We start from the raw sequence: 26487 nt of genomic DNA, 5'->3' as shown, positions 1-26487 counted from the left end.
GGAGGAAGACTCAATGTAACAAGATTCCAAAGACTCCATGCATCTGACTGCAATGCTAACCAAACCGCTCATTTGAACACAGCTGTTGTTTTGTTCTTTTGTTGTTCTTTTCTTTTTTTAAAATATGACTTTCTTGCAAACTGAGCGCTATTCATGTCACTGACATCAATCTGAATTCAATACGTCTCTTGACTTGAGAGTAGCCTGGAGCATTAACTCTGGCCTGGAGGATTTCAAGATTGTTTCTTGAAGTCATTTATTACACATGTAACTGTTACTGAAACTTATGATAGCATATGATAGCATATACTGAAGGTTTACTTGTAAACTTGTAGGTTTACACAATGAATGGATGGGGTGGGGGGTCAGAAATTGCTGCTATGAGATGCACAGCTGACTAGATTACGCACGTTTGAGGTTGAATTGTTTCAAAAAATTGTAATTCTGATCTGAATGTACCAAAGTGACTGAGAAAAACTCATGACATGAGACTACAAGACATCCATGGTTCAGGGAGGTTAGTCTTCACTTTGTGAAGGTGAACCTTGGACAGCTGCAGCCCAGGGTGCTTGTGCTCTGCGTACAGCCCCCCCCCCCGCTCCGTAATCCAGTAGAGATTACCGCAGGCCCAGACCAGGGACCGTCTATGAGGGATCTGCAGTGAGGCATGTTTATGTGGGGGTGGGGTATCATTATCCCTCGCAATACAGATAATATTACCTCCAATCCAGGGGGTTGCCATAAATCCAGGGCTTACTAGAGCTTTGCGTAAATAAAAATATGTATTACACCAAACTGCCCTACCGTCCCACCATGCTGGCCCAGAGGGCAATTTCTTGGGAATTGATGTACCAGGGACAGCTTGTTCTGTAGTAACATGTCTTTGACTGTGAATAATCGAACGCTTGTAGAAAGCCAAAGGGCCCTTGTATATGGTGGGTGAAGTGCAAAGTCTAAAGTCTGACTGAAGCTAATTTAATAAGCAGGCAAAATCTATTAGCCAATTCAGCACTAGCAAGATCCTAAGCAACTGTCACCGCTTTAGTTCAGGCACCAGATACTTTGCTCATCGAGTGACTTTGCACGTCAAGTGATTAATAAAACAATATGACTACTCATTGCTTTTTGGCTAAAACGACATCAAAATGAACTGTACATACAAAGCCAAAGACTTTCAGAAAAACCCTGAAAAAAATAATCTGGTGTCGGCTCCTTGACATGGAGAGAGGCTGGGGATGGAAGTGTTACTATCTTTTCCACCAGGACCAACTCATGAATTTATACAACAGAGGTGAAAGTCCTCATTGATGTCTCTCTGTCTTTCCATTTCCCTCACAAGCTCCAGAGACACCTCCACATGCCTTCCTCCAGTGCTGAAGTGTGGATGCCTGCAGTGTTCTATTTACGTTTGCCCCTAAAATATTCACAGTTTTAATCAAATGTTTCTTTAGAAAAGTGCTAAATATTTCAAGCCAGAGTGAAATCCATTCGAAGCTTTTAAATGGTGACGTCGGAGCATGTTGCTTGTCTCAGTGAGGTATGGATGCAATCCCTGCTACCTGGGGACTCAGTGGAGGATGAGGACGGAGGACACCCTTACTGGAGCATGGCATGAGCTCAGAGACCCAGCCCTGGGAGTGGGACGGAACATGCGGGTACATGCTGTCTATGTGAAATAATATGTAGGAGGAGAGGTCCAATTAAATCAGACAGACAAAGACAAAGACAGGAGTGTTCGATAATGGCAAAAATCATGCCATCAAGATTATTTTAATCAATATTGAGATCACGATTATTTAACACAATTACTCAATGAATTGTGAAACCTTTTCTAAACAATGACAGTAGGTTCAATTGTTTTTTAGATATAATTCAACTGAAAAACAGAATTAAAAAATACACGCAAAAAGTTGATGTATTCAACAGTTACCAAAGTAAAGAAAAGGGGTGCGCTGGACTTATAACTTAAGACAAAATGAGAATAATCATTATATTTCCATTATGTTGTTTTTTCACAATCATTGGAAGTCGTGATTGATAATTGATAATCAATTTATTTGATTAATTGTCTGAACGAATTAGCCTAGAAAAGGGTCAAAGGTGGAAGTAAATACAGCAAAAGCATATACTTGGTATCATTTAAATCATAATTTTCTGTAGATTAAGAATTTGTGGTGCCTACAGCGCAGATTTGTAACGAAAAAAATATATAGGGCTTTGAATGGAGCATGGCACAATGATTTTTGGGCCAAAAACGTATGTTAGTACATCTTGTTATTAGCTGATATCTCTTAAGCCAATTGAAAGATATTCATCAAACTTGGTCTACTTACCCACTATAAGTTGTCAAAGAACTTGCAAGACAATTTAGGTCTTGAGGTCAAAGGTCAAGGTTACAAGGGGTCACACAAATAACTCACATGCAGTATTTGGTTCATATCTCCAAAGCAGACCGTAGGATCTTCATTAACTCTAGTACATTTATTGTCTATACAAGTTAGATGAACTTAGGGACTCAGGGCCATGGGGTCAAAGGTTAAGGTCAGTTTCATCCCCTGACATACAAGGTTATAGACGGTGGAGACATGCTAATCAACATGCCATGTTCAATTCAATTACTGTAAATATAGTGATTTTTTTTTATGTTTTTATGTTGCACAACATAGACTTGGTTGTTGACATGGGGAGTCCCTATCTACAGCACAATGAGTTTAATACCCCTCCTTTGTATATAAGAATCAAGAATATGATTGCAATTACTAGGCAAATGTGCTTAGCGGTTACATACAGTAACAGTGAAATACTTCCACTAGCATAGTCATGACCTGACCAATATCTCTTTCAATATTGCCCTTGCAGTCCTTTCCACAGTACAAGCAGTGCTACTTACAGCTGTAAATTATAGCTTTCTGTGCTGTTGTGACTTTCCACAAGTTAGTATGACTGTTAACTGTGGCCCTTGCTATTTCTCCCTTCATGGACAAGGTGTTGTCCACTTTCTCCTGGCAATTTCTGTGACCCTGAAGACTAGCATTGTCTTCCAGTTTTGATGTTAGTAATGTGGCATGTCCGTTGTTATCTGTTCAGTTGAAGTTAGGGGTGGGCAAAAAATAATATCTAAATATTTTGGAAGATTTTGACGGTAGATATCAATAATATAATTAAATACGAATTTGTCAATCTCTTAAAAAATGGGATTTAATTGTATGAGTTACAATGAGCCACCTTATAATTTCTTACAAAGCACATTAAGGGACACAAAGTATTAGGATAGCAGTTCATTTTCTAAATTTTGTTTCTGAAAGATGAGACTGTTGTAAGAAGCAATATTTTCCCCTGGGACGAACATCAGTATTTAGTTGTGCTCAGTACTGTCTTGATTCATTATTTTCCATTTCACTGCAATGGATGATGAGACAGCACTTGAAGAGGAACCTGGCATATGCGCAGATCTTTGCGTTATCTGCCAATGTGGAGGTGAACTGTCATCTTGTAGCACTGACTTGCAAAAGCTGATTTACTATAGCATTGCTATAGGCAACAACACATTTTTAAAGGGTGGTTCAGGATTTTGGACATAGGACCTCATTTCCAAGTTAGCATGTCTGATATTTATCAGTGGAGACCGTTTTCAATGCGTTTCATCCAGTCCTTCTAGTTGCAGAGTTTGCAGGTGCTGAGCTAGCGCAAGGCATCAGTATGTGTCAGCCTGCCACTAAAAACAGTCTTACCCACTCCACAGTTCACCCAGGCAAATACATTATAATGGCAGACAAATAAATCATAACGGCAGACTCGATGTAAATGTCTGTGTCGATAATTTTATTTCTAACATTATTCTATCCTTGCATTTTAATGATCGCATAACATTTTAAGGGACTAGTTTCTTAGCAGCAGTTAGTAGTACTGCACCGAAAAGTAAACAGAGAAGCGCACAATCAGGATACTGTCGTGGAAAATGTCTACCCTGGAAATCCAGAGTTCTCGCGAGAGCAGAATGAAATGAGCAATGATGCACGTTACTTTTACACCTTGCATCCCGGGGAGCCAATCAAATCGGCGTATCTGATATATGCGGGTCAGAGGCGAGCTAAACTGATGACGACAACGCTGCAACGTTGGAGGTCAGTAAACACTGGTCATAGTGTTATCCAATTGTGTAGAAGTCCAGAATCATTCAGAGTAAACATTGTTCTAGTGTTATCCAATTGCTTGCAGTGAGATTTTCAAATGCATGCTTGGTGCTGCCGCTCGTGTTGGGCCATTACATTGTTCGTGGCCAGACCCTTAATCTTTCGAGATTACCAGGGTCTGGATTTTCCAGGCTAGAAAATGTCCACTTCCAAATCCAATTGTCCAATTAACAATTACCACATGACTATTTAGTAATTTAGCACTCTGGAACAAGGCGTCCGAAGGAGACAATGTAGATAGAAGATTTTCCGAAGACTGTTGATCTTTATTCACCGTATTGCAATGATAGTACAGCCCAACCAAAGTCCAGACCAACCATCAAAGCAATAGGGAGGAGATGTCATCAGCTGGGGCCCCCGACAAGATCTCCCCTACGGATGGCTATACACTATATTTTATACTCCTCGGCCCTTGAGAAGAGCCACCCTCTCACGCCATCTCCATCAACACCCTTCACCAATCAGTACCAAGCAGGGTAGCTTACATTGGTGGAAACCATCTTCCTATCATGCATCCTATGTCATGCATTGATAACATATGTAAAATAGTGTAACCCTAAGTTTTTCTGGTTCCTTCCAGATTGGTGAAATAAGGCCTTCTTATCTTATTCTCTTCCTAGCTGGACAGGCCCTAACTCATAAGGCACAGTGGCCTCATCATCCCTGTCCTGCCCAGTCCTCACCAGCTTGATAACAACCCCTCTCCCTTAACCATCTAAGGAGGAGATCCTCTCATCCTGGTACCCCCAGTACTTTTCCACTCACCCCACTCCTCTGACAGTCGGTCTGGCCTACACAAGATACAATGACCTCACAGTGCTCACAGCAAATGCAGTGGCATTAAGACTTATGACACTCATGACTACATTCTTCTAAAACATGAAAACCCATGCAATAGTATAAACCCTTAGGAAACCCATGATTACATCCATTCACATCCTGAAAACCCACCATAATACCTAGTAGAATCCTAGGTAATATCAGTCCGCTGCTGCCGTTGCTTATATGCCTACTACCAACTTCAGGGAACAAAGTATAAGTATTGCAATGCGATGCAAGGGTAGTTTTTATTTCTAACGCTATTCTATCAACGTAGACATTTACATCGATTGTCTGGCGTTATAATTTAAGTTGAAGGAAATAGCTCAAGATGACAATGTTTATCAGATGTTTGACAGAAATGGTTTGGATTTAATCTAAAACTTCTGCTATTCAGCTTGTCTAAATGAACTACAATGTTGTTATTGATGTACTGAATGTTATGTAATAGTACTTTGTTTTTTACTCCAATATCATTTATGAACTGAAACAGTTATTTTAAAACAGGTATTCACACAGATGTTTGTATTTTTAAAACAGTAAATTATTTAGATTTCACCTGATTTCAGAGAGGCTATTACTACAATACTAAAATAAGATGTGGAGGTTGAAACAACTGTTTTTATACAGAAAATAAAGTTTGTTTTGCTTTAATAAATGTCTTAATCTTTTTTAATGTCACTTCAGATAGGTGATTCTATGCCTCAGCCAGCTATAGCCTCATGACCTTTAACCTCTACCTGTGACCCCATGATCTTTAATGCCTTCAAGCCTTCCATCAGTTAATTTAGGCTTAATTAAATGTGTTGGGTTTAATGAGGATCCTTCAATCTGCTTGAGAGGTATAAAACAAACATTGCATGTCAAGTATAACCTCACGTGACCTTGACCTTTGACCCCAAGACATTAAACACCTACTAATTTTAATCAAGAACTTATGGTGAGTAAGTACACCAAGTTTGGTAAAGATACTTTTACCAGTATGGGAGATATCAGCTAATATCTATATGTGATAATATACAATTTTGGCCCAATAATCATTATACCATGGTCCATTCAAAGCTGTATATCTTTTTTCTGGTACAAATCTGTGCTGTAGGCACCTGAAATTCTTAATCTACATGAAATTACGGTTCGATTGATACCAAATATCCTTTTGCTGTATTTACTTCCACCTTCAACCCTAATTCGCTCAGACTATAAACAAGATCTCTACTAACTATTTGTAGATAAGGTACTGCTAACACATTAGTGTCCCATTAGTAAAGGCCAACAGAAAAACGCAAAGGATCAATTCTCAGTGAGAGGGGAAAGAGTGCAGCTCCGGTGGAAAGCTCCCCGAGGTCCACTGTGGTGACCAGAGTGCCCATGTTGCATAGTCTTTAAATCATGGCACAGGATGATGGAACAGCCCCTTAGGAGACGCAGATGCCTAGGTCAGGCCGCCTGCGGCCTAATGGGGATGTAAGACAGTGGGCTCTGAGTTCAGCTATAGGTCCAATGGAGGAGGTAGGAGAGGGTGAGTGCTTGTGGAAGGGGATTCTGCCTCCTCAGGCCGATTGATCTGTGGTCTAATGTTCCTGCCTGCCGAGTGCTCTTCCGATATTGAGGTTCCGTCCCCCTCTTCCCACACTCTGTGGTAAAAAGCTGTTTAATTATTCACCACTTCCATACCCCCCTCCACACACACACACACACAAACACACACACACACACACACACACACACACACACACACACACACACACACACACACACACACACACACACACACACACACACAATGTTGAGAGGCTTGCACTAGTGTGTGCTGGCCTGCTGGGCAACACGAGAGCTGGATCTCATAACTAGCACCAGACTTAACTGGTCTAATGCCAGGCTGACTGAGTAAGAACCCATTTAATAACAGGGGATGAAGTGGGACTGTGTTAACAAAAAGGGATATTTTAATATCTAAGAGATGAACCAGGAGAAGTGTCTGGCATAAAAAGCACACACACGCCACGTTATCTTCTCCCCTGTGTCTCAAAAGGTTGAATCCCCTGGGGGCCCCTGTCCCACAGCCTCAGGCTGAAGCAGCGGCCCTCAGATGCCCAGAGCACTGCGCCCGTGTTGCTTGGCCCGGCCTGGACACGCACTGGACACACAGAAGTGAGCGGCCGGCATGAGAGTCAATCCCTCAATCCGCCGTGAGAAGCAGGGTTGTTCGTTCTCCGGTGGCCAGCTCTTATGTCTGCTTGCAGCGGGATCGTTCCAGTCGCCCGGTCTGAGGAAAGGGGGCTGCTGTCTGTAAATTAGCGCCTGTCATTCCCCCATTGCTCCCTCATCATCCATACACATCCAAGCAAACATCGAACCTCTGGCCATTCAGACAGCCCTCAAAAAATAATAGCACCATTCTCAATCAGCCCCGAGCCGCACACTTAAAGCCAGACATTGTCTCTGCGAGTTACAATAAGTAGACTAGAGGGAGGCAAAGACATGATGGTCCAAACTAATGACAGCAACTCTAATGACAGCAACTCTCATTGCCACCTGTGGGACAGAGACTCCATTTCAAACACGTTCAGTCATCAAGTTTGTTTTTGTTGTTGTTCAGCGCAAGTGTTGTTTACCTCTGCTGTTCTTCCTTTGGGGAGATTAAAACATCCCTCGGAGAGGCTGAGCCTGTACACTTGGCTTGGCTCCTGATATCCAGGTGCCCATGGAGTGGCACTAACCCCGAGTTGTGAATATGATTCATTCGATAAACAGCACACATTTTATTTTCTCTCACACCTCTGGCCACACAGGAGGAGTGTCATTCATTTTTCCACTTAATGAGTGCAGACTTGCACAACAGCTGGAGAAAAAGGAACAAGGGGCCAAACCCTGAGCACATGATTTATCCTTTGTGGGTACTGCCTGCCCCATTCCAACATTGTAAAAAAAATACCAACAGCTGTCAAATATCAGAGGTGAGAGTTGCAGTGAGGGGTAAGGGCTTCACTCAAGCTCTTTGTTGGATATTTATACACTGATCATATGCTAATTCTATTACATTATTATATTAACACCTTGATTGTTTTAATATGTTCCACCATGTTAAACCCAGCTATATACACTATGTAAAAAATGATGGTAAATGTTTACTCTCTAGTGATACACTCTGTCGAGGAGGAGGAGGAGGAGAACACCTTAGAGAATGTTAATCATGATAATACAAATAGCCAATATATCACAAAGCCATGCAAGGTTAAAACGTTGTTAGTTTGATGGAACTGATGTCAATAAAGCAGTGTGGTACCAGCTACTTGCAGATACCACCCCCATCCCCCCCCCCCCGTACTGACCAAAGCCATAGCCAAGCCGTAGCGCACGACATCGGGCATCCTACATCTCTTGATGGTGTGATGGCCCTGGCAAACTGCTGCCAAATGAGAAAAGCACCTCAATTATCAGGATGGGCCAGAGACCACTTTGTTACTCGAGAACTTATTAGGCTCAGGTAGACGGTCTAATTTCATGAGTCGCTGGGAGAAATATAGTCAATTATCTCTGCAACTCAGGTTTATTTTGAGGGGCTGTGGATATGCTGCGTCAACAGCTCCTATTCTCACGGCATGCTCTACTACAAAAGCCCCTGGAAACTGGGGGGGGGGGTTGTGCATTGGTCTGCTCAATCATTTATTCCTCAATACGGCACAGATAAAGCCAAAGTGAGCAGAGGGCTTTAAAAAAGACACTTAAACAGATCAGGGTGAATAATGCATGAAGCAGACTTTGAGAAAAAAGGGGAGAGCATGCTGAGAAATATTTTATAAAGACGAGATTTGAAAGTTTCTTTCTGCTGTGTAAATCCTATTAAGGGGTCGTGAGGGAGCAGCAGGATTTGTGGCCTAGGTCGCGGGATCTCTCTATTGGGCCCGCGCACCCACTCCCAGCCATGAGGAAGGAAGCCATTACTGTACAGCTACGACACAAACTTCTTGTTTGTTTGTTTGTTATTGTGTTTCCTTGCTTTCCTACTATGTAAAGCGACCTTGGGTTTGAGAAAGGCGCTAAGTTTATAAAATAAACATATTATTATTATTATTATTATTTATTAAGAGTTCGCCAAACACAAGGGAAGTTTTTTTTCCCCTACGAATACAAAGTTTTAATAATATATTGGTTGCACCGTTGCAGAAAATTCATACGACGTAAGAAACCTGAACAGGGAGAGAGTTTTCTCCATCAAAAGCTCAGGGCTGTTTTACTCTTCACTCCTTCAGTCTGTCTTGTTCATTCCCTCTCTTTTCTTCTCCTCTGTAAACACCCTGTCTGATGGAATTTTAAACATTTGAGAAATGTCACTGGGGTCCTAATCCGATTGTGAGGGCTGGCTGCTGGGGCAGGGGCGGTGGAACCTGTAGATGGAATCACTGAGCTAGAGCTAACGTATCGGAGGCGCCCAGCCCAGCCCAGCCTCCTGCTCTGCCCCCAAGATGAAATCGTTTTTTCATGTTTACTTCCCCGCACATCTACAGTACACGCTCATTCATCTCTTCTTCAGCATAACGATCCCACGAGGAGTCTGGAACTGGCATCGATGTTGATTGATCAATACTTGACTGTAGGCACACAGCTTTGCAGTACAAGGTATACGAGAAATATGCTACTCAACAGTAGTGGAGCAGAGTGAATCTCCATGTTCAGACACACAAGGTGCCAGAGGTCTCTGGCTAAGACCACAAGCGCTAAGCTAAGCTGAACCCCCCCCTCATGCGGAATGTGGTCTGGCAGCAGGTCCAACAGCTTTCATGACTTCAGGTCAGTTGAGATCAAGCCGAGGGTGAGACCAACAATACCACTTTACCACTCATGCTTATGAAGCAGGCTCACTTTTGAGGGGATACTTTGATGGGAACGAGTCTAAATGAGTCTAAATGAGGTTTCTTGAAACACATCAACTTTATAATGAACCAATCAATTTTCATTAGATTCAAAAATCACATTTATAATGACGTGTACGTTAGCGATGCGCAGCCGAGGCCACTCAAGCTAAGACAGAAGCTCAGATCCAAATGTGCACTCCTTTACTGAGTATCTGACTCTACACCACCACAGCACGAAAAAGTAGTTTGGACCAACTGAGACTTCTCCGCGCTGGGCCCGGGAGATGAAAGTGTCAAATGAAGAATTCCTGTTTGTGCCGATAAAAGCCCACCAGCATGTCGGGAGACCAAATTACCAAGTCTAAGCAGTTTACAGCTCCGGCCCTTTCTTCCCCTGTCAACAGCGCGGGTGGAAGGGCCAGCCATTATCAACTTTTAAAGCAGAATAATGCATACATAATATGTTTGGTGGCACCATTCAAAACCCATGATTTCTCCCACTGTGTGTGGGGGGTGGGATGGATGGGCTTTTTAAATCCCACTCACCAGAGACCCCGAGCCAAATAAAACGCCACTGAACACCACAACTGGATATGAACTCCACTGATTTATTTTACTCTTCTGAACATAAACAGATTGATTTGCCCTGGACCTGGATCTGCTAACATGGCAAGAGTATTGGCAATCCAACAAGAGATTGCTTCTGTCCCTGCGGCTTCACTGCTCCTGTGGTCTTCGCTAAGTATGTGCGAGGGTCTGTAGTTCATACCAGTATGTCTGTGGTTGCTGTGAAAGACAGCTCTTGTCCAAACCTGCATACTGTTCATCATTGGCTGTATCACGAAAACAGCTCTGAGGGCCAGACCATTCTTGTGTAACCCTGAGTGCTTCAGTACAACACAGTGTGCACTGGGAGAGAATATATGAAGCATCTGCCTCAAAGGGAATCAAAGGGCATTGGATGTTCCATCTGAGTGTAGGCGCTCACTACATGTGTCAGTGGAGCATGGAGACATGCATCTTCCTACTCTTCTTGGCAGCCACTGCTAAAGTTCAATTAATGAACAGACTAATCTGAATCTTCGAAATGACTACAAATTCTCTATAGTGTTGAAAGATATCATAGTGCATCATGTATATATAATTGTATATAAATTATAAAGGTGCTCTAAGCAATGTCACACGTTTTTTAGGCTTAACATTTTTTTGGCACTTACAGCAAACATCACCTCACCATCCACTAGCTGCCTGTCCTGAATACATTGTAAAAAAACACAATCTCTGTGGACAGCCCAGGCTCCATAGCGACAAAACGTGGCTAGAATGAGATAGATGGCTTCTAAGATCCCATATGGAAAAATGCATATTATTTCCATGAGGTTTCATAATTGAAAACGATTGATTATTTCTGAAAACTTTGGACAAAGTTGATATGTGGGAAAACTCCGGTTTCACTTTCATTTAGGGAAAGCATGTTTGCAATTGACATGTTGTTCTCTTGTTTGTTTGAAATCTCTGATTGGCCACCTGTTTGCTCAAGGGATTTGCGACACCAGTCCCCAGCTGTTTAAAACATGTTTGTAGTCGGTGTTCAACGGAATTATTTTTTAAAAACGAAGGAAGGGAAATATCAGTTTTTCCTAATAGCCTACCCTGCTACGTATTTAGTTGTCTTAGATTTCGCTATCGGGTGTTGTAGGAGATATTGACAGCAGATATTGACAGGATTGTTCGTGTGTTCTTCCTACAGCTCACGGTAAGCTATTTCGTTGCTCTGATTGGTTAAGGTCTATCCAATTGAGTGCAGAGGCACCCCCCCCCCCCCCCTATCTCGGCCCATAATTACGTCCCAATGGAGCAATATCAGACTCATTTTCTGACTACAATCTGAGTATGATGCGTCAGGCTACAGGTTCCAATGACGACAACAAAAACAACCTGGGCCAACCTGGCCCGTAAAAACATAACAAACTGTTCCAGCAAATCACTAACGAGATGCGCGTTTAGGAGAGTTTCAATTGCAGGGGAGGGAGGGGGAGTGAGTAGCAAGCTAGCTCTCTGTTTTGTTTGAACGTCAACAGAAGTGATGTTACCCAACATCGTTTTAAGACAAAAATGAATACAACCTACTTAATATACTGTTATAAACTTCTTTAACTGGTAGTATATTACCCATCACAGGACAACATTCCTGTCCAAATGTGCTCATAGAGCTCCTTCACATTCCTGGACTGCTAAACCTGTTCAACTGGTCACAACCCTGAAAGTATGCTGCCATGCCACAGCTTCATCTGGTTGCTGATGCGTCTGCGCTATCTTCTCCGTGTCACTTTTCTCCACTGACACCTTGACCAGCGGTAGGAGACGCACATGATGGGATCATAGTGGTCCTTTCTAGACCACTGCTCATCCTGCAGCTGAACTGCTACAGCAAAATGCTTACAATTCCAAAGTCAACCCAGGCAGATACCGATAAATAGCACAGCAGTGTTAGTAAGTTGTTATATGAGAGAAAGAAAGGTGAGAAATGTACTATTGCCTCCACTCATTGGCTGAGCATAGAATTGTGGATTACACAGTATATGGTCAATAACAATGATATTTATGTTTGCCAACCTTCAATAACTCCTGAGAAGAAATGTAAAGGCTTAGTGGCACAGTATCCATGCATGCCTTATTGTACAATGTAAATGTAAAGGCTTAGTGGCACAGTATCCATGCATGCCTTACTCAAGGCCAGAATGGAGAGCTCAGCTGTCCAAACACTAAAGAATGAGATATAGAAAGGTAAACAAGGTATTCTCTGCTTTTCTCTGAGTGCCTCTTGAGCTCTACATTTCTCATTCAGCCAGGCAGCCAGTTGGTTGGTTTCTGGGATCCAGGGTTATGTTCAAGCACTGATGCAGGCTCATTACGGTAATTAAGACAATGGCTGAACAGGAAGAGGGCTTCTGTCCATATCAACATTAATACAATGCAATGAGCTATCTATTAACAGAGCAATTAAGTGCCTGGAAAACAGATGTCGCTCAATCGTGAGTAACCCGTTTAACAGCCAGCATCGATTGCAATCACTAAGGAAAACAATAACAACTGTGGAACTCTTATAAAATGTTAAAAGCTGTAATCAACCACACCATCACAACACCCCCCCCCCCCACACACACACACACACACATACACACACACACACACACACACACACACACACTCACAAATACTCTTTGATGGTTCTAAAAATGGCCTTGAGTATGGATGCCAGGCCTCCCTATTCACCAGTGCTCCCCTGTCACTGTTCATTCCCAGAGGGACAAAGACCAGTCTGTGTTTGCTGCCAAGAGCGCAGAGGCCAGGTCTGACCCCTCTCCCCCTGGCTAAGGGACTCCTTTCTGACCCTTACTGTTTGCTACACAGGGAGACCACCCCTCTTTCCATCAGCAAGTTCTACAAATGGACCAAAATAATTCAACGTAAATAGACACAGGTGTGAGGAGTATCATCTCACTCCTGTTGAAGAAGAAAGAGAAATCTCGATGTTAATATGAACGTGACTTAAGAGTAATGAGCACCAGAGCCTTAGGAGGTTTATGTGTCATAAAGGGCTACTCTATTAGCGTAGCCAAGATGGAGGGGATTAGAGGCATCAGGGGCAGGCTGTTTTAATTAGGCGGTTTCATTTGTCTAAGAATAGGGACAGGACGGGCACACTCAGCGGGAGGGGGAGGCCTGCAGGACATGTGTGGAGTGACCTCTGACCCCGTGCTATGAGATACAGGTACCACTGCAGCACACCTCACCACTTCCCATTCACTACTGCAAATAAACCTAAAACTACACCACTGTGACTCAATGTGTGCCTAAATAAACAAATATGTGAGTGCAATGTGATTAATTTCCAACTGAATCATCAATACCTGTATGACGCCATTGTAATAGGCCTTGTACAGACAATTGTATCAAACCATCCAATTACATGAATTAAGACCTACATACTGTGTACACATTTCTCTGTCAAATATAATTAATACATTTATCCTCCAGTTTAATACTAGAAGAACATACACTGTATTTCAAACTTTTATACCGACACACACACACACACACACACACACACACACACAGCCCTATTCTATGCACATAAAAAGTTACTCTTCTTTCTCTGTGGGAGGTTTGCTTGTTCAGAGGGTCACGTCTAATTACTGCCCGTGCACTTGGCACTTATGGCCTCTGTCCAGCATCACTGAGGGGCGAGGCGAAGCCCTTTAATGATGGGGCCATGTTACGCCCTCTTTCAACGAGGGCCCATCACCATTGTTGAAGGGTTCCAGTATTCACTGTTTTGGTACTTTTTCATGTAAGCTATAGACAGTAGTTTTCAGTCCAGCAGAGAATGATTGTGATAAATCCAATGACACTGTCTCAAGAAAACTTACTTTTGAGTCAGAAACATGGATTAGCTCATCATTACAATAAATGTGAAAAACTGGTTCAACTTTGAAGAGATATAACACCTTCATTCTGGATTATCAAAGTTGTAGTATTATGATTAATGTTTAGGCAGTTAAACACTGAGAGCTTATGAACCATTGACTATTCCAAAAATGTCTTACCACAGCGGAAGCTTTGGTCTTGCTGTTGTTGTTGTGGGTGGGGTTGGCATCCTCGTGCACACGGTCCAGGAGCCAGAGCAGAAACTCCAGGGCGTCGTGCTGGGAGTTCCCCCGGAACTGCGTGCCATACTTGGACACAATGCTCTGGGGAGACACACCAGAAACAGCCTTCATCACACACACACAAAGTAAATAATCATAATAACTTCAACCATCTGGTCAGTACATGGGTGATGTGGGCTTATCTGATGGTCAGTACTGTACATGGGTGATGTGTGATCTGATGAAAGGACAAAGACAACTGCCTGAAGATATTTTGTTTGGCTGGTAACTGTAGGCCTACATTTTCTAAAAATCACTTTATTAAGTGTTTCAGGTTAGGCAACAGTGATCTTCTTAGTTATGGCTATGACTGATATTGTGCAACTTGCAGTTTTGCATGTGGCTGCAGGTGCAGGAGCCAGACAAAAATTGCAGCATTCTGTTAACGTTAACAAAATGTCCTAGCCAGGCGGTGCAAAGTTGTCTGGAGTGTTTTGACAAATTAAACGTGGACGTCACAGTGTAATTCAACCCTCTGTCAGATGGTGTTAAGAGCTACACTATTGTCAGAGTTCTCCTGAGGTATGAGTCTGATACATAAAACAAACGCTGCTACAGCACCTCTTTCACACTTCCACGCAAGCTCCCCCAACCAGAGCCAACACAAACATATTTTCTAGACGTGTGATGCTATGCAATGATACATCACATACTGCTATTTTAAGAAACTATTTTGGCAGACTGATACCCGGATGTGCTTAAAAACTGCACGTTCATCTAGCCAGACTCAAAATTTAAATGTTGGGGGCCACCTACTAGGGAGTTAATGAATTAGCTTAATCTCCATTAGAAGTGTGCTAGGGAAGAGGAGGAATAAGACAGATGTTAGCTATGTGCCTCTGCCACTCAACATCCATCTCCCTCCTCCCTCTGCTAAGGCCATGATGTGCTAGCACTAGTGAATTTCTTGAAGAAAAAAATAAAAAGAGCAAACCCCAGCTCAAAGGAACAAACAACAGAGGCTGCACTGGAGAGGGTGTGTGTTTGTGTGTGTGTGTGTGTGTGAGAGAGAGAAAGAGAGAGAGAGAGAGAGAGAGAGATATTCCTCTCTCCGTGATCCTGTGTTTGTGCCCAAGGTTATGGAGGGCCCTGCTGACTGAGAGAAGGCATCCGAGGGCCTCACTGGCAGGATTAATGTGTTCGCAACACTGTTATGAAGATGATTACTGAAGGACAGACCTGTCTCAGGAAACACTGCTGCTCTTTGGCCTTGAACAGAAACAAGGAAATGCGTATATTTGAGAGGGAAAGTGACATGAGGACACAGAGCATAATAAACTTCATTTCTCATTACCCTCATCTTCTCTGGGAGTACTCTCTCTCTCTTTCTGGCTGATCTTTGGCCAGTTCACTTTTAATGATGCAAACTCAAACCACAACTCTCTTCCACTCTGCAGTGCAGAAAACCAGCTATATGCACATCATGTTGTGCTTGAAGCTACCTAATGTGTGGTTTGAGCCCAACAGTGGATACATTACTCACTGTGTCGGTTCCAGGTCACCCTTCATATTTCAGTGTGACACATTGTGCACTCCACTAGCACAATGACTCAGTGGACGCAGAAAATAACCACGGAGATGCCAGAAGTAATACCACTGTACCACCCATTGAAATTAAACTTCAAACAGAAACTAAACCTGGTGAAACAATAGCATTTATTTTGTCAGCTTTAAAGAGTCCTCGCAGAAAACACTTTTACTGAAAGTCCTTTTACTCCATAACAGTGATCAGTCATGGGTATCAATAGAGACATGCAACTGCTGTATAGTGCTTCCATGTACTAACTGAAGAAAATAAAGCATGCTTCCACACAACAACTTCTTTAGAGTTCTATAAGTCTTACATGCTCTCCCCTTGGTTACTCAATGATTGTTGGAACTGAAATTTTTGCGATATAAAAAATTATGCGGTGTATATGATGTATACCTGTACATTTCGTAACATATTACAATGTTGTTCTAAAGCCACACTGATAATCCTCATATTTTAACAACAGGTCCTGCATAACATCCAATCAAAGTTGACTAGATTCTTTTTTCACTTAACCGCAAAGTATACTTATGCCAATAGAATGAGTTGCACACAATCTCCACACCATCCACACACATTACGATCATACACCATAAACTTGTGTGCATTGCCTCACTATGACAAGTCTGAAAAAAAAAAAGAGCAAAGCATAGGCTACTAAGATGACATCAAAATTAATATATGTACATTGCACAAGTACCTGCCATTATGGGGCGGTCTTATTTTGCGCTAAACAGTAGGCTAATGTACAGTGGAGTTTAGGGTCTGTTTTAGAGTTTTCAGTTAGTTTTTCCAACAGTTGCTGGTTTTAACCGCCTTTGGTGAATTTATTGTCTTTTGGTTGAGTTATAAGTCAAGTCAAGTCAAGTCAGTTTTATTTGTATAGCGCATTTAACATGCGCAGAGTGCAACCCAAAGCGCTCCACATATAAGACATTGTCTGACACATAGACAATAGCGGACGGAGCGGCGTAGTCGCCAGTGTACCCGTGACACCAAGACATAGAACTACATTTAAGAAATAACAAACGCAAAAGATGCCGGACGTAGCGGCGTAGTCGCCAGTGTACCCGTGACACCAAGACATACAAGACAGACAACAAACAAATTAATAAATAAAATAAATAAAAATAAAATGAGTCCAATTTCCAACCGGCTGAAAATGTCCAAGGGCAATGATGACTCGCATGAAACTGCGCACAGCTGTGTCTCCACAACCGATGCAACGCCAACAAAGTTCTTTACACTCACTGGCAGTCTGGAGTAAGGTAAGTTTAATTTTATTCTTGTCATTATATATGTATATATGTATATTCATAACATGTAAAGCACACTGAATGACCACTGTGTACATTTACATTTGCATTTTAAGGATTTTAGCCACAGCCTGTAACTATGGCAACAGCTAGGCCTCTCAACTTGTTCTAAGAATTTCAACAAAATTCTACATTCTATGCAAATTAAAATTTGAAAAATTCTATCTCATTCACAACAAGGCAATCTTTAAAACAGATTTAACTTGCTGAGAGATACACTTTGATTTTAAACCTGAGATTACCATGAATTTTCAATATAATTTCTCCAACAATACCCAAGATGACTTTCACCAAGATCAAGGTATTTTTAGGTGAAATTGCTTCATTTGGTCCAATACCATGTGATTCAGTCGATGAATCAATCTATTTCTTTTCCTTCTTTTAGGTGTACAGTACATCCTTAGCAACCAGGCAGGAGTTACCTATTTCCATGGTGTGGGTGAATGTTGTTTCTTACTTTCTACATAAATAATATCTAAAAATTTTGAAACGATATCTGTTCACCAGAATGGTCTATTGAATAAAATGTTGAATCTCCACATGTAACATTTGCCCCCTAACAGCCCCTACCACTAGATTTGGAGTCATCAATCAGCCAGTGATTTGGCCTGAGTACCATAGTTATCAGCCCCAGCAAAACCATGGGCTGCTCGGCAACTCCACTGCTCTACCGCAGTTCCTGCCTGTCACCGAAATCCCAGTCCTCCACCCTATCCCTCCTCCATGGGAGGGATACCATGGGATGACCCTCCAGGATGGAGTAGCCTTTGATCCCCGGCTACAAGGCCCTGTGATGTTTGTGGATCCTAGGGGCCAACAGCATGGCACCTCTGTGAACTTCCATCCACAGCTGCAAGCGCCCCTTGTGGCTGTGGGTGGTGTAGGCCCAGAGTATGGTGTCCCTGTTCCCTATGCTCCACACGTGCAGACCCCCATCATGTATGTAGATGCCAATGGGCAGCAGCATGGCACTACTGTGCCTTTCGACTCACAGCTGCAGGCCCCCTTCATGTTGGTGGACAGAGGAGGTCTACCTCATGGCACCTCTATGCTCTCTGATGAATATCTACAAGCACCCTTGATGCCGATGGATGCCACAGACCTACAGCATAGGACCGCTATGCTCTTCAATCTAGTACCAGCACCAATTGAACCAGTTGAGCTCATCGACAACCCACAGTTGCCATCGATTGAGCAGCTGGCTGCTGGACCAAGCAGCACTGGCCTGATGACACCAGCCCTGATGGTAAAGATTCCAGCCCCGCAGAAGACCACTGAAGTGGCAATGTGTGCCCCAAGTGGTGTGACTACCGAGTCGTTGAATCCACAGGCAACCACGTCCACAGTGGTTGCAGAGGCCATGCAGGTGCAAGCTGGCCAGTCAAAGGCCAAGATTAAGCCCCAGCAACCAAGTACCAGCAGTTCAAGGGAGAGCCTGGTGGTCAAGCTCAAAAGCCAGGATGACACCAAGAAACAGCAGCTGCATGGTGTCATGATGGATGCTGACAAAAATGTTTTCAAACAGGCACTGAAGGCTGATCATGTCGAGACGGGCAAGGCAGAAGCCAACCTGCCCAAGACACCTAAGAGCAGCCACCCTGAGAATGCTGACAGGCACAAAGACAAGAACAGAAAGCACAAGCATGACAAGGGTGGAAAAGAGAGGAAGGAAAAACGGCACAAGAACGCAACAAGCCCGACCGAGAAAACAAACAAGTCTGGTGATGGAGAGAAGGAGGGGCCAGACACCAACAAGAAAATAGACAGTTCAAAGATGCCTGAAGATAAGTCAAAGGCTAAGCACAAGGACCAGTCCAAGAGCAAGAAGGCCAAAGAAACACCCATCAACATGCAACCCAGAAGCAAACTTGGAGAACGCATCATGCACTCTGTGCAAGTCTTCTATAAGCTTGGAGACAAGATTGAGAAAGTCAAGCCCCCGAAACCAAAACCAGAGGCTGCCAAGAAGTCTCAGTCTGAGCGTCCCAGCTCATCTGGCGGTCAAAGGGGGCAGCCAAAGATCCCCTACCCAGTGCAGCCTTACAGGATCCCTAAGGTGCAGAGCCCAAGCAACGCGCCGGAGCGGCCAGGACCAAGCAACGTGCCAGACTGGGCATCTGTGCACTCTCATGCTGACCAGTCACGCCGCCCAGAGCACAGCCAAAGCAGGCCTTCTGCACCCGAGATAAGGGTCCAGAGGCTGCCAGCACCTGCCCGCCAAAGACATCGCTACGAGGTGCCGCACTTCTTCAAGAACCATGCCTATGGCAGTGTGGGCGACTACGGGGACGGAGAGAGGATCGTCTACCTGAAGCCTGAGTACCGTGGCATGTTCCCCATCACCCTCGTCAACTTGCCGCCACTGCCCCCCGGGGCGCCCCGGCGCTTCCACTGCCGGGAGTACTCCGTCACCATCACCGCCGAGCGCCGTGCCGAGAAAGAGGCCATGAAGCGCGAGGCCAAGCGGGAGAGGGATGAGGCCGCCAAGATCACACGCAGCAACATGGACTGCAGTGTGCTGGCCGACCGCAAGCATCTGCCGCATGAGCCGTGGCCGAGGAAGGACAACTGGTGGGAGACCGGACTGGATGAAGTGTGGAAGTTCGATGAGTGTTTGCTGGGCCCCAGGGATGACTTGATGTTCGACTGAAACAAATGCTTTTGTTTCATTAAACTGAACAAAATATTTATTATCAATTAATTATTTTTTTATATAATTTAATAAAATACAACTATTTTTATTATTATATCTGTCTTGAATTCATTGTTTCACTTCACACGATGACAAATTTGTGTGCACTGCCAGTGTGTGTTTATATGCATGTGTCTGTGTGCATACCTGTGTGTGTGTGTGTGTGCATCTGTGTGTAAGTATGTGTATGTGTATATGTGTTTGTCTGTGTATATACCTGTGTGTGTGTGAGTAACCTTATGTCAAAAAAGCCATGCAGAATCAGGCATAAGTTATTCCTAGGGGCTGGAAAACATCATAAGTGAGACATGTATAGAGATGGAACTGCTGACCAAAACATCTCTTTAAAGCACTCTTTGACAAAACCAACAGCTGCAACAGTCATAACGATATCAAGGAAAATTTCAGAAAAGTCCATGTCTGAGAATAACATTTTTAATGCTGAGAGAAACTATTCCTATAGGTAAATGTATTAACAGCTGAATGGAATTATATTGATATAAATAGCTCTTAAATCTGTTTTATCGCCTTGTGTGTACACCTTGACAATTTCACAGCCCTGTTAAATACAGAAAACTTCTGCTAACAGTGTGAACACATTCAAAGTTGTTAATACCCTTGGTTACCGTTTCTGAAAGGGCTGCTTTTTGGTCTCCGTGGTGAGACCGCACTAGAGCTGGTCACAGAGGTGGGTGTAATTTACTATGCCCTTCACTCTGATAGCCAGTCTGACCTGTGAGTCAGCTGGGGAGGAGAAGAGAGCCGGCGGGAGGCTTTACTCAGCTCCATCAGGTTAATTACAACCCTGGGTTAGTTTCTGAGACCTTTCCCTTAGATTCCACGAGAGACACTGTTGTCTGAACAAGCACAGGGTAAAACAAATGTAATTCAAATATTAACCTGAACAATTCAACAGTCAGAAGACATGACTCCTTTTAACCTGTTGGAGGAGGAGTAGACATGCTTGACAGTGATAACCTCACATTTCCTGTTCTTCCAGGCAGGCAGAGCTGCCATTTAAGTGGTCCTTCGTTGACCTTGTCTGCCGCCCCTTTCGTGAAGCCTCCTAGTGTAAACAGTGATGGATACCTCCCGTGGCGCTAAGAAGAAGCCATACATCAAGAACATGGCTGCTCTGCCTCCCACAACGCAAACGCCAAGCCTGGCTAGCGCGTTAAATGGACCTTGCTAGATTCCAGGGTGACAGAGTGAAAGCCCTGACAAATGACGACTTTTACATAACCACAGACACAACTCTGTTAGCAGACGCTCTTCGTCCCAGTTCCACATCATGCAGGTGCTGTATGGTGGTGCACTTCAAAAGCATTCACATCTGCTTTCCCTGTAGGAGCACCTTCACTCGGTCTCCAGTTTTGTACGCATAAGATGTCCTCTGCAGAGCTTGATGAAGAAACAGAACAGACAGACAGACAAGAGAGGGAAAGCAGGGAGTATAATGAAACAGACAGACAGATAAGAGAGGGAAAGCAGGGAGTATAATGAAACAGACAGACAAGAGAGGGAAAGCAGGGAGTATAATGAAACAGACAGACAGACAAGAGAGGGAAAGCAGGGAGTATAATGAAACAGACAGACAAGAGAGGGAAAGCAGGGAGTATAATGAAACAGACAGACAGACAAGAGAGGGAAAGCAGGGAGTATAATGAAACAGACAGACAAGAGAGGGAAAGCAGGGAGTATAATGAAAGGCGGGGCGGAAGGAAAGAGAGACATCAAGAGAAGGAGAGACAACATGTCGACAGATCACATCCCTCTCCTCCACCATTCTGGCCGGGCATTCTGGACTCTCATCAATTCTGGCCGAGCGCAGGCATTCCTACTCCCCAGAGGAGGCCACAGATCCAGATGAACGCGGCCGCGGTGCCTCCCTCCACCACCGGCAGATGCCCTTTCCTGCCTCCAGACTCCATCAGCAGTCCGACCCCCGAGCACCAAGCAGCCCGAGATCGACTCCAGAGTAATCGGAGTAATCCCTGCTCTGAGCTTTATCGAGGCTGTGAGGAGCTGCATTTTGGATGGCGGGCTCACACATGCACTGGACATCAAACACATACATTTGCGCCAGGGAGTGCCAAAGGATAAAGCCTTATTTATGTAAGGTTCTTAACTCATGATTTACCACCATCCAAACTAAAGGATGAAATACATCCATCATGATCACCTCACAGAATTTTTATAGTGTGGTGGCGAGAGGCTCGATACCCTCGTAATTGAAACTTGAATGGTTTATCCCAAATTGACTTACAGAGGAGACTATAAATACAGGAGCTGTGTGGGAACTTGGGCTTTCAGCCATGTCCTGATGATTTCGTTCCTGTTGGTATTTATAGAGATAAATTGACAGGCCACCCCAACCTCATCTCGACAGGACAGTCTTATGGCCTGGTGTGAAATGAAGGATTTATCATATTCCAGAGCCATACGAAAAACATAAATCACGTGCACTGTAAATCTGGTGGAAATGTGCTCAAATGATGTTGCCTACACAGATGCCAGGGCCATCTTTCTTAACGGTGCATTTTAGTATCTGCTCAGCTCCATAAAACCATGGCTATTACTGTTGTGAAAAGGTCTGCTGTATTATAGCCTACTGGTGGGTTTTTCAGCTTTAGACTGAAGAGATATGAGAAACACATGTATAAATCATGTATGAAGGCTGAACCAATGTGTCTATATCAGGAATACTGCTGCTAACATAGGCATCCTATTCAGAAGTCTTACTTTTTTTTACTTTTTTACTATTTCTAATATGCTGATACTTGTATGTCTACAGTAGGCTACTGCTAACACCTTCATATTTTACTATCACTATTCTAAAATTGCAAATAAAACGAACAAAGACCTTAACAACAGCATATGAAGTTCTTATGGACATTAACAGCAGGGGACACATTTGGAGGAGTGGGAGGGGAAGCAGAGGGAGAGCAGTCTGCACAGGAGGAGAGTGTCAAAGTGCCCAGCTCACTCAAGATGGTGCACAACGGCAACCACTGAGTATGTATCACCTCCAAGGCAAGTAACACATGTAACCAACCACACACACACACACACACACACACACATACAAACACACACAGAGAGTTAGAGAGAGAGAGAGAGAGAGAGAGAGAGAGAGGCAGGCTGCCTTTCACTTTGAACTCTTTTACGTCTCTCAAAAGTAGTCAAATACTTTCTCATAAATTATAAATACATGTTTTATGATGATCAAAGTTTCAGTGGTGATTCTCTGTAAGAGAGCCAGCAGTTTGATAGGTTGATGAGGCCCAAATAATCTAAGGGCTAAGGCTAAGCATGATCTGCTGTGCTCTGCCAACGTAACTCTGTAATACCTCAACCCAGTCTTTTCAAGAACTGTTTTCATGGGTAAACAACTTCCTTGCCTGCTCAACTGTGCATTGAACATGCAGAAATATACAAAATATGTATGAGTGCATAAAGAATGTTATAAATGGGGAGGCTCTAGGAAAGCCTATCACATTACATCCAACACATCGTCCTTGACAAAAATGTATGTTAAACATGTTGAATAAGCATGTTTTGTTAAATCTGGTTCAATATATTAACTGCCACTACATTATAATATGGACTGCAATGACACTTTCCAGATTTCAAAATCTACCTCTATCTAGCCTTCGTCAGATGTAGCATTTCTTTGAATTTAGAACCCATTTTTTCTATCAGTATGTTTTCCATTAAATGAAAAAGCTTAGCATGCATAATATTAATACTACTTCAATGTACACTCAAATCCAGACACACCTGTGTGTCTGCTGTGACTGGCCATTTAGAGTGCCAGTATTGTCTGACATAATCATAACAAACTGTAAGCAGCACATTGCACAGTTGGAACGTTTGCTGTCATTTCTAGTAGCCTCGGTATAATCAGAAGGTAATCATTGCAGGCAAGGGTGGCCTCAACTTCTTAATATTGCAACTATTATCGTACCGCAAGCTGACGAGGGACCACCCTGACGCAAGGTGCAACAACTTACAAAATATCTCACCTAACGCACTGCTCAGTTATTAAAACATATGTCAAAGAACCCACCTTCCTTCCGGTCAACGCATTTTTTCCCTGAGAGAGGGTGGGGCTAAGCAATGGATAACCTAAAAGACACTATGCACCTGTCAGTTAACCCCTCCCACCGAAACCATAGCCTACCTGCACCACACGCGGAAACGAGCAGTGTCGACTTTAGAATGAAAACATTGGTTAAAACGCAACCCAAAATAAAGTCAGCTTAATGAAATACTATGCATTAATGATATGAAGAGGTGTCATGCGAAATCAAATAGGCTGTATAAATCATTACGGTTTCATCCTTCACTTGAAGCGGACACTTTAGCAAACATTATTCAGACGACGGTATGTGTGAGGTATTGACGAGTTGTAAAAGCATTTACAACTTCATTAAACGAAGCATTTAGAAACCCACCTTGAATTCGACTGACAGCTGTGGCGTGTATTCCAGTGTCCAAAGCGCTCGCACCAAAGCCGCCAGTTGCTCCGTCACCTCACCTCTGACGGAAACAAGCTCCTCGTTTTTTACTATTCCATTGACTCTCCTTTGACATAAATCCGATTTGTATTGTTCCAAACCAAGATATTCCGCCAAGAGATCAGTGTTGCTCAGGCACTGAACCACAGCGTTCATGAAACAAGTGTTGCCATGATTTTTCAAACCTAAGACGCCAGGAGTTTTGTCGCCATAGCACCACGACAATCTGTCTTTCACGGATCCATGGGAAGACAACGTAGAGCTCTTTTTCAAAGTATTCCCCCTTGCGCCCTGAAAATCCTCTTTAAAATTCCCTGAGTTCGCGCTCAAAGTGCACGCCACACTGTCTCGAAACCCACCATCATCATCCTCGGCGTCTGCTGGATCGACGTCTCCAAAGTGTGCTAAAGTGCCCAAAGTTTTCAAAATACGGTTCATAAAATTCCCAAGTGATTTCAAAGATTTTCGTCTGAAGACCTTTCCTGATTTGTATTTCTTGTCTTTACGTTTCGTTGATTTTGATTTAATAGCTTGTTTCTTCACTTTATCCCTCGGAGTATCCATGATTGTTGAAACACCGACGGTGAATCTAAACTGCAACGGTAGACGAAAACAATCCTACCTGTCTGTATCCAACACCTCTTTTTAAAAACGCACTGTGAAACATACACGGTGGCACCGTTACGGTGCGAAGGCACATGAGTAATGTCCCCCAGACATTCCGATTACTTCACCCCGCCTTTGTGAATTCGCTTGTCTAGGACTGTCTCAGGCACCTGCAGTTACTAGCTGGCCGAGTTGTCCTCAACTCCATGCTTTTCACTACGGCACACTTCCTCCTTCTCTCTCTCTCTCTGTACTCGTACGCACGTTATCAGTGGCGGTCTTCTACCTACCGCCTCGCGGTTGGCACTATTTACTGATCAGCAAGTCGCCAGTGTCACCCTTGTTTTAGGAACTGAATTGCCCTAATCTGCTTTTACAATTCTGTCGCGTTCTCTGAGGTTCATACCCAGACAGAAGACCAGATAATAGTTACCTGTGACTTCACCTGCGTCCCAAAACAATAATTTGCCAGTCACATTCAACATTAGGACTATAGGCTACATAGCTATTTTTTGTATAGCTATGAGATACACAATATGGAATAATGAGTGCGTAGGCTGTTACACTTTTGTTTGTTTTCATCTACATGGAGGTTATCCAAGGCGCATCATTCAAATGAGCCAAAGGAGTTTAATTTCCGAGGTATTTAAGAGCCCCCTACTGTTGATCTTGTAGTTTCCACCACAAACACAGTTCACATGGTGCTCGGACAGCTTCCTTTCTCTGTAAGACTGTTGGAATGAGAGCATAGTAACAGTATATTATGAGCATGGCATGCTTGGCCTCAATGGAGTCTTACCATTAAGACTAGACTATAGTCAGTCAACTAGAATCTGGTTCAAAAAGGTTTTAGCAAACATCATGAAAAGCTCCACTTTTACTTAATTTTCTTACATCAAATTGCAAAATAGACTAGATTAGATTACAGCGTAATAAATATGTGAAGCTATATAACTACTAAAACAGACATCTGATTTCCGAAAAAGAATTCAATATTTAATGAATTCATCTGAATTGTGGTTTATTATTAAATTAAGTTAATCATGTGCTATAGTACCCTAAGATAAGGTGTCCATAACGTCATGCTCAGCATCCACATTCCATTTCCCATGTTTCACTAAGTTATTACACATACATTTCATCATGGAAAAGAACAGCAGATTATTCCTCTGTAGAGATTTCCAGCATGAATACTTCTATAAAAACTGGGTCAAGTCAATGTAAAGTCTGTTAATATAACCA

General features: G+C 43.2%; 2 protein-coding genes across 3 annotated transcripts in view; one reads left to right on the top strand and one right to left on the bottom strand.

The window, feature by feature from the left end:
- usp43a (ubiquitin specific peptidase 43a) overlaps nucleotides 1–25685 on the bottom strand; it is an 82476-nt gene extending 56791 nt beyond the window's left edge. The window contains exons 1-2 of the mRNA XM_042104747.1: nucleotides 24577–25685; nucleotides 14479–14622 (exon numbers count right to left, since the gene is read on the bottom strand). Of these exons, the coding sequence (XP_041960681.1) occupies nucleotides 14479–14622; nucleotides 24577–25203 (771 nt within the window). The 5' untranslated portion in view covers nucleotides 25204–25685. The remainder of the gene's footprint in view (nucleotides 1–14478; nucleotides 14623–24576) is intronic.
- LOC121719274 lies at nucleotides 17606–20102 on the top strand. 2 transcript variants are annotated; one of them, XM_042104749.1, is made up of 3 exons: nucleotides 17606–17728; nucleotides 17813–17860; nucleotides 17991–20102. In XM_042104749.1, the coding sequence occupies exons 1-3, from the start codon at nucleotides 17671–17673 to the stop codon at nucleotides 20075–20077; spliced, it is 2193 nt and encodes a 730-aa protein (XP_041960683.1). In that variant the 5' UTR covers nucleotides 17606–17670; the 3' UTR covers nucleotides 20078–20102. The 2 variants fall into 2 exon arrangements, with proteins under 2 accessions (XP_041960683.1, XP_041960682.1); XM_042104748.1 differs by having other exon boundaries at nucleotides 17813–17866.
- Nucleotides 25686–26487: the final 802 nt, after the last annotated feature.

This window comes from Alosa sapidissima, chromosome 9, assembly GCF_018492685.1.
Source record: "Alosa sapidissima isolate fAloSap1 chromosome 9, fAloSap1.pri, whole genome shotgun sequence".
Lineage (NCBI taxonomy): Eukaryota > Metazoa > Chordata > Actinopteri > Clupeiformes > Clupeidae > Alosa > Alosa sapidissima.
This window is presented reverse-complemented; position numbering and strand designations above follow the sequence as displayed.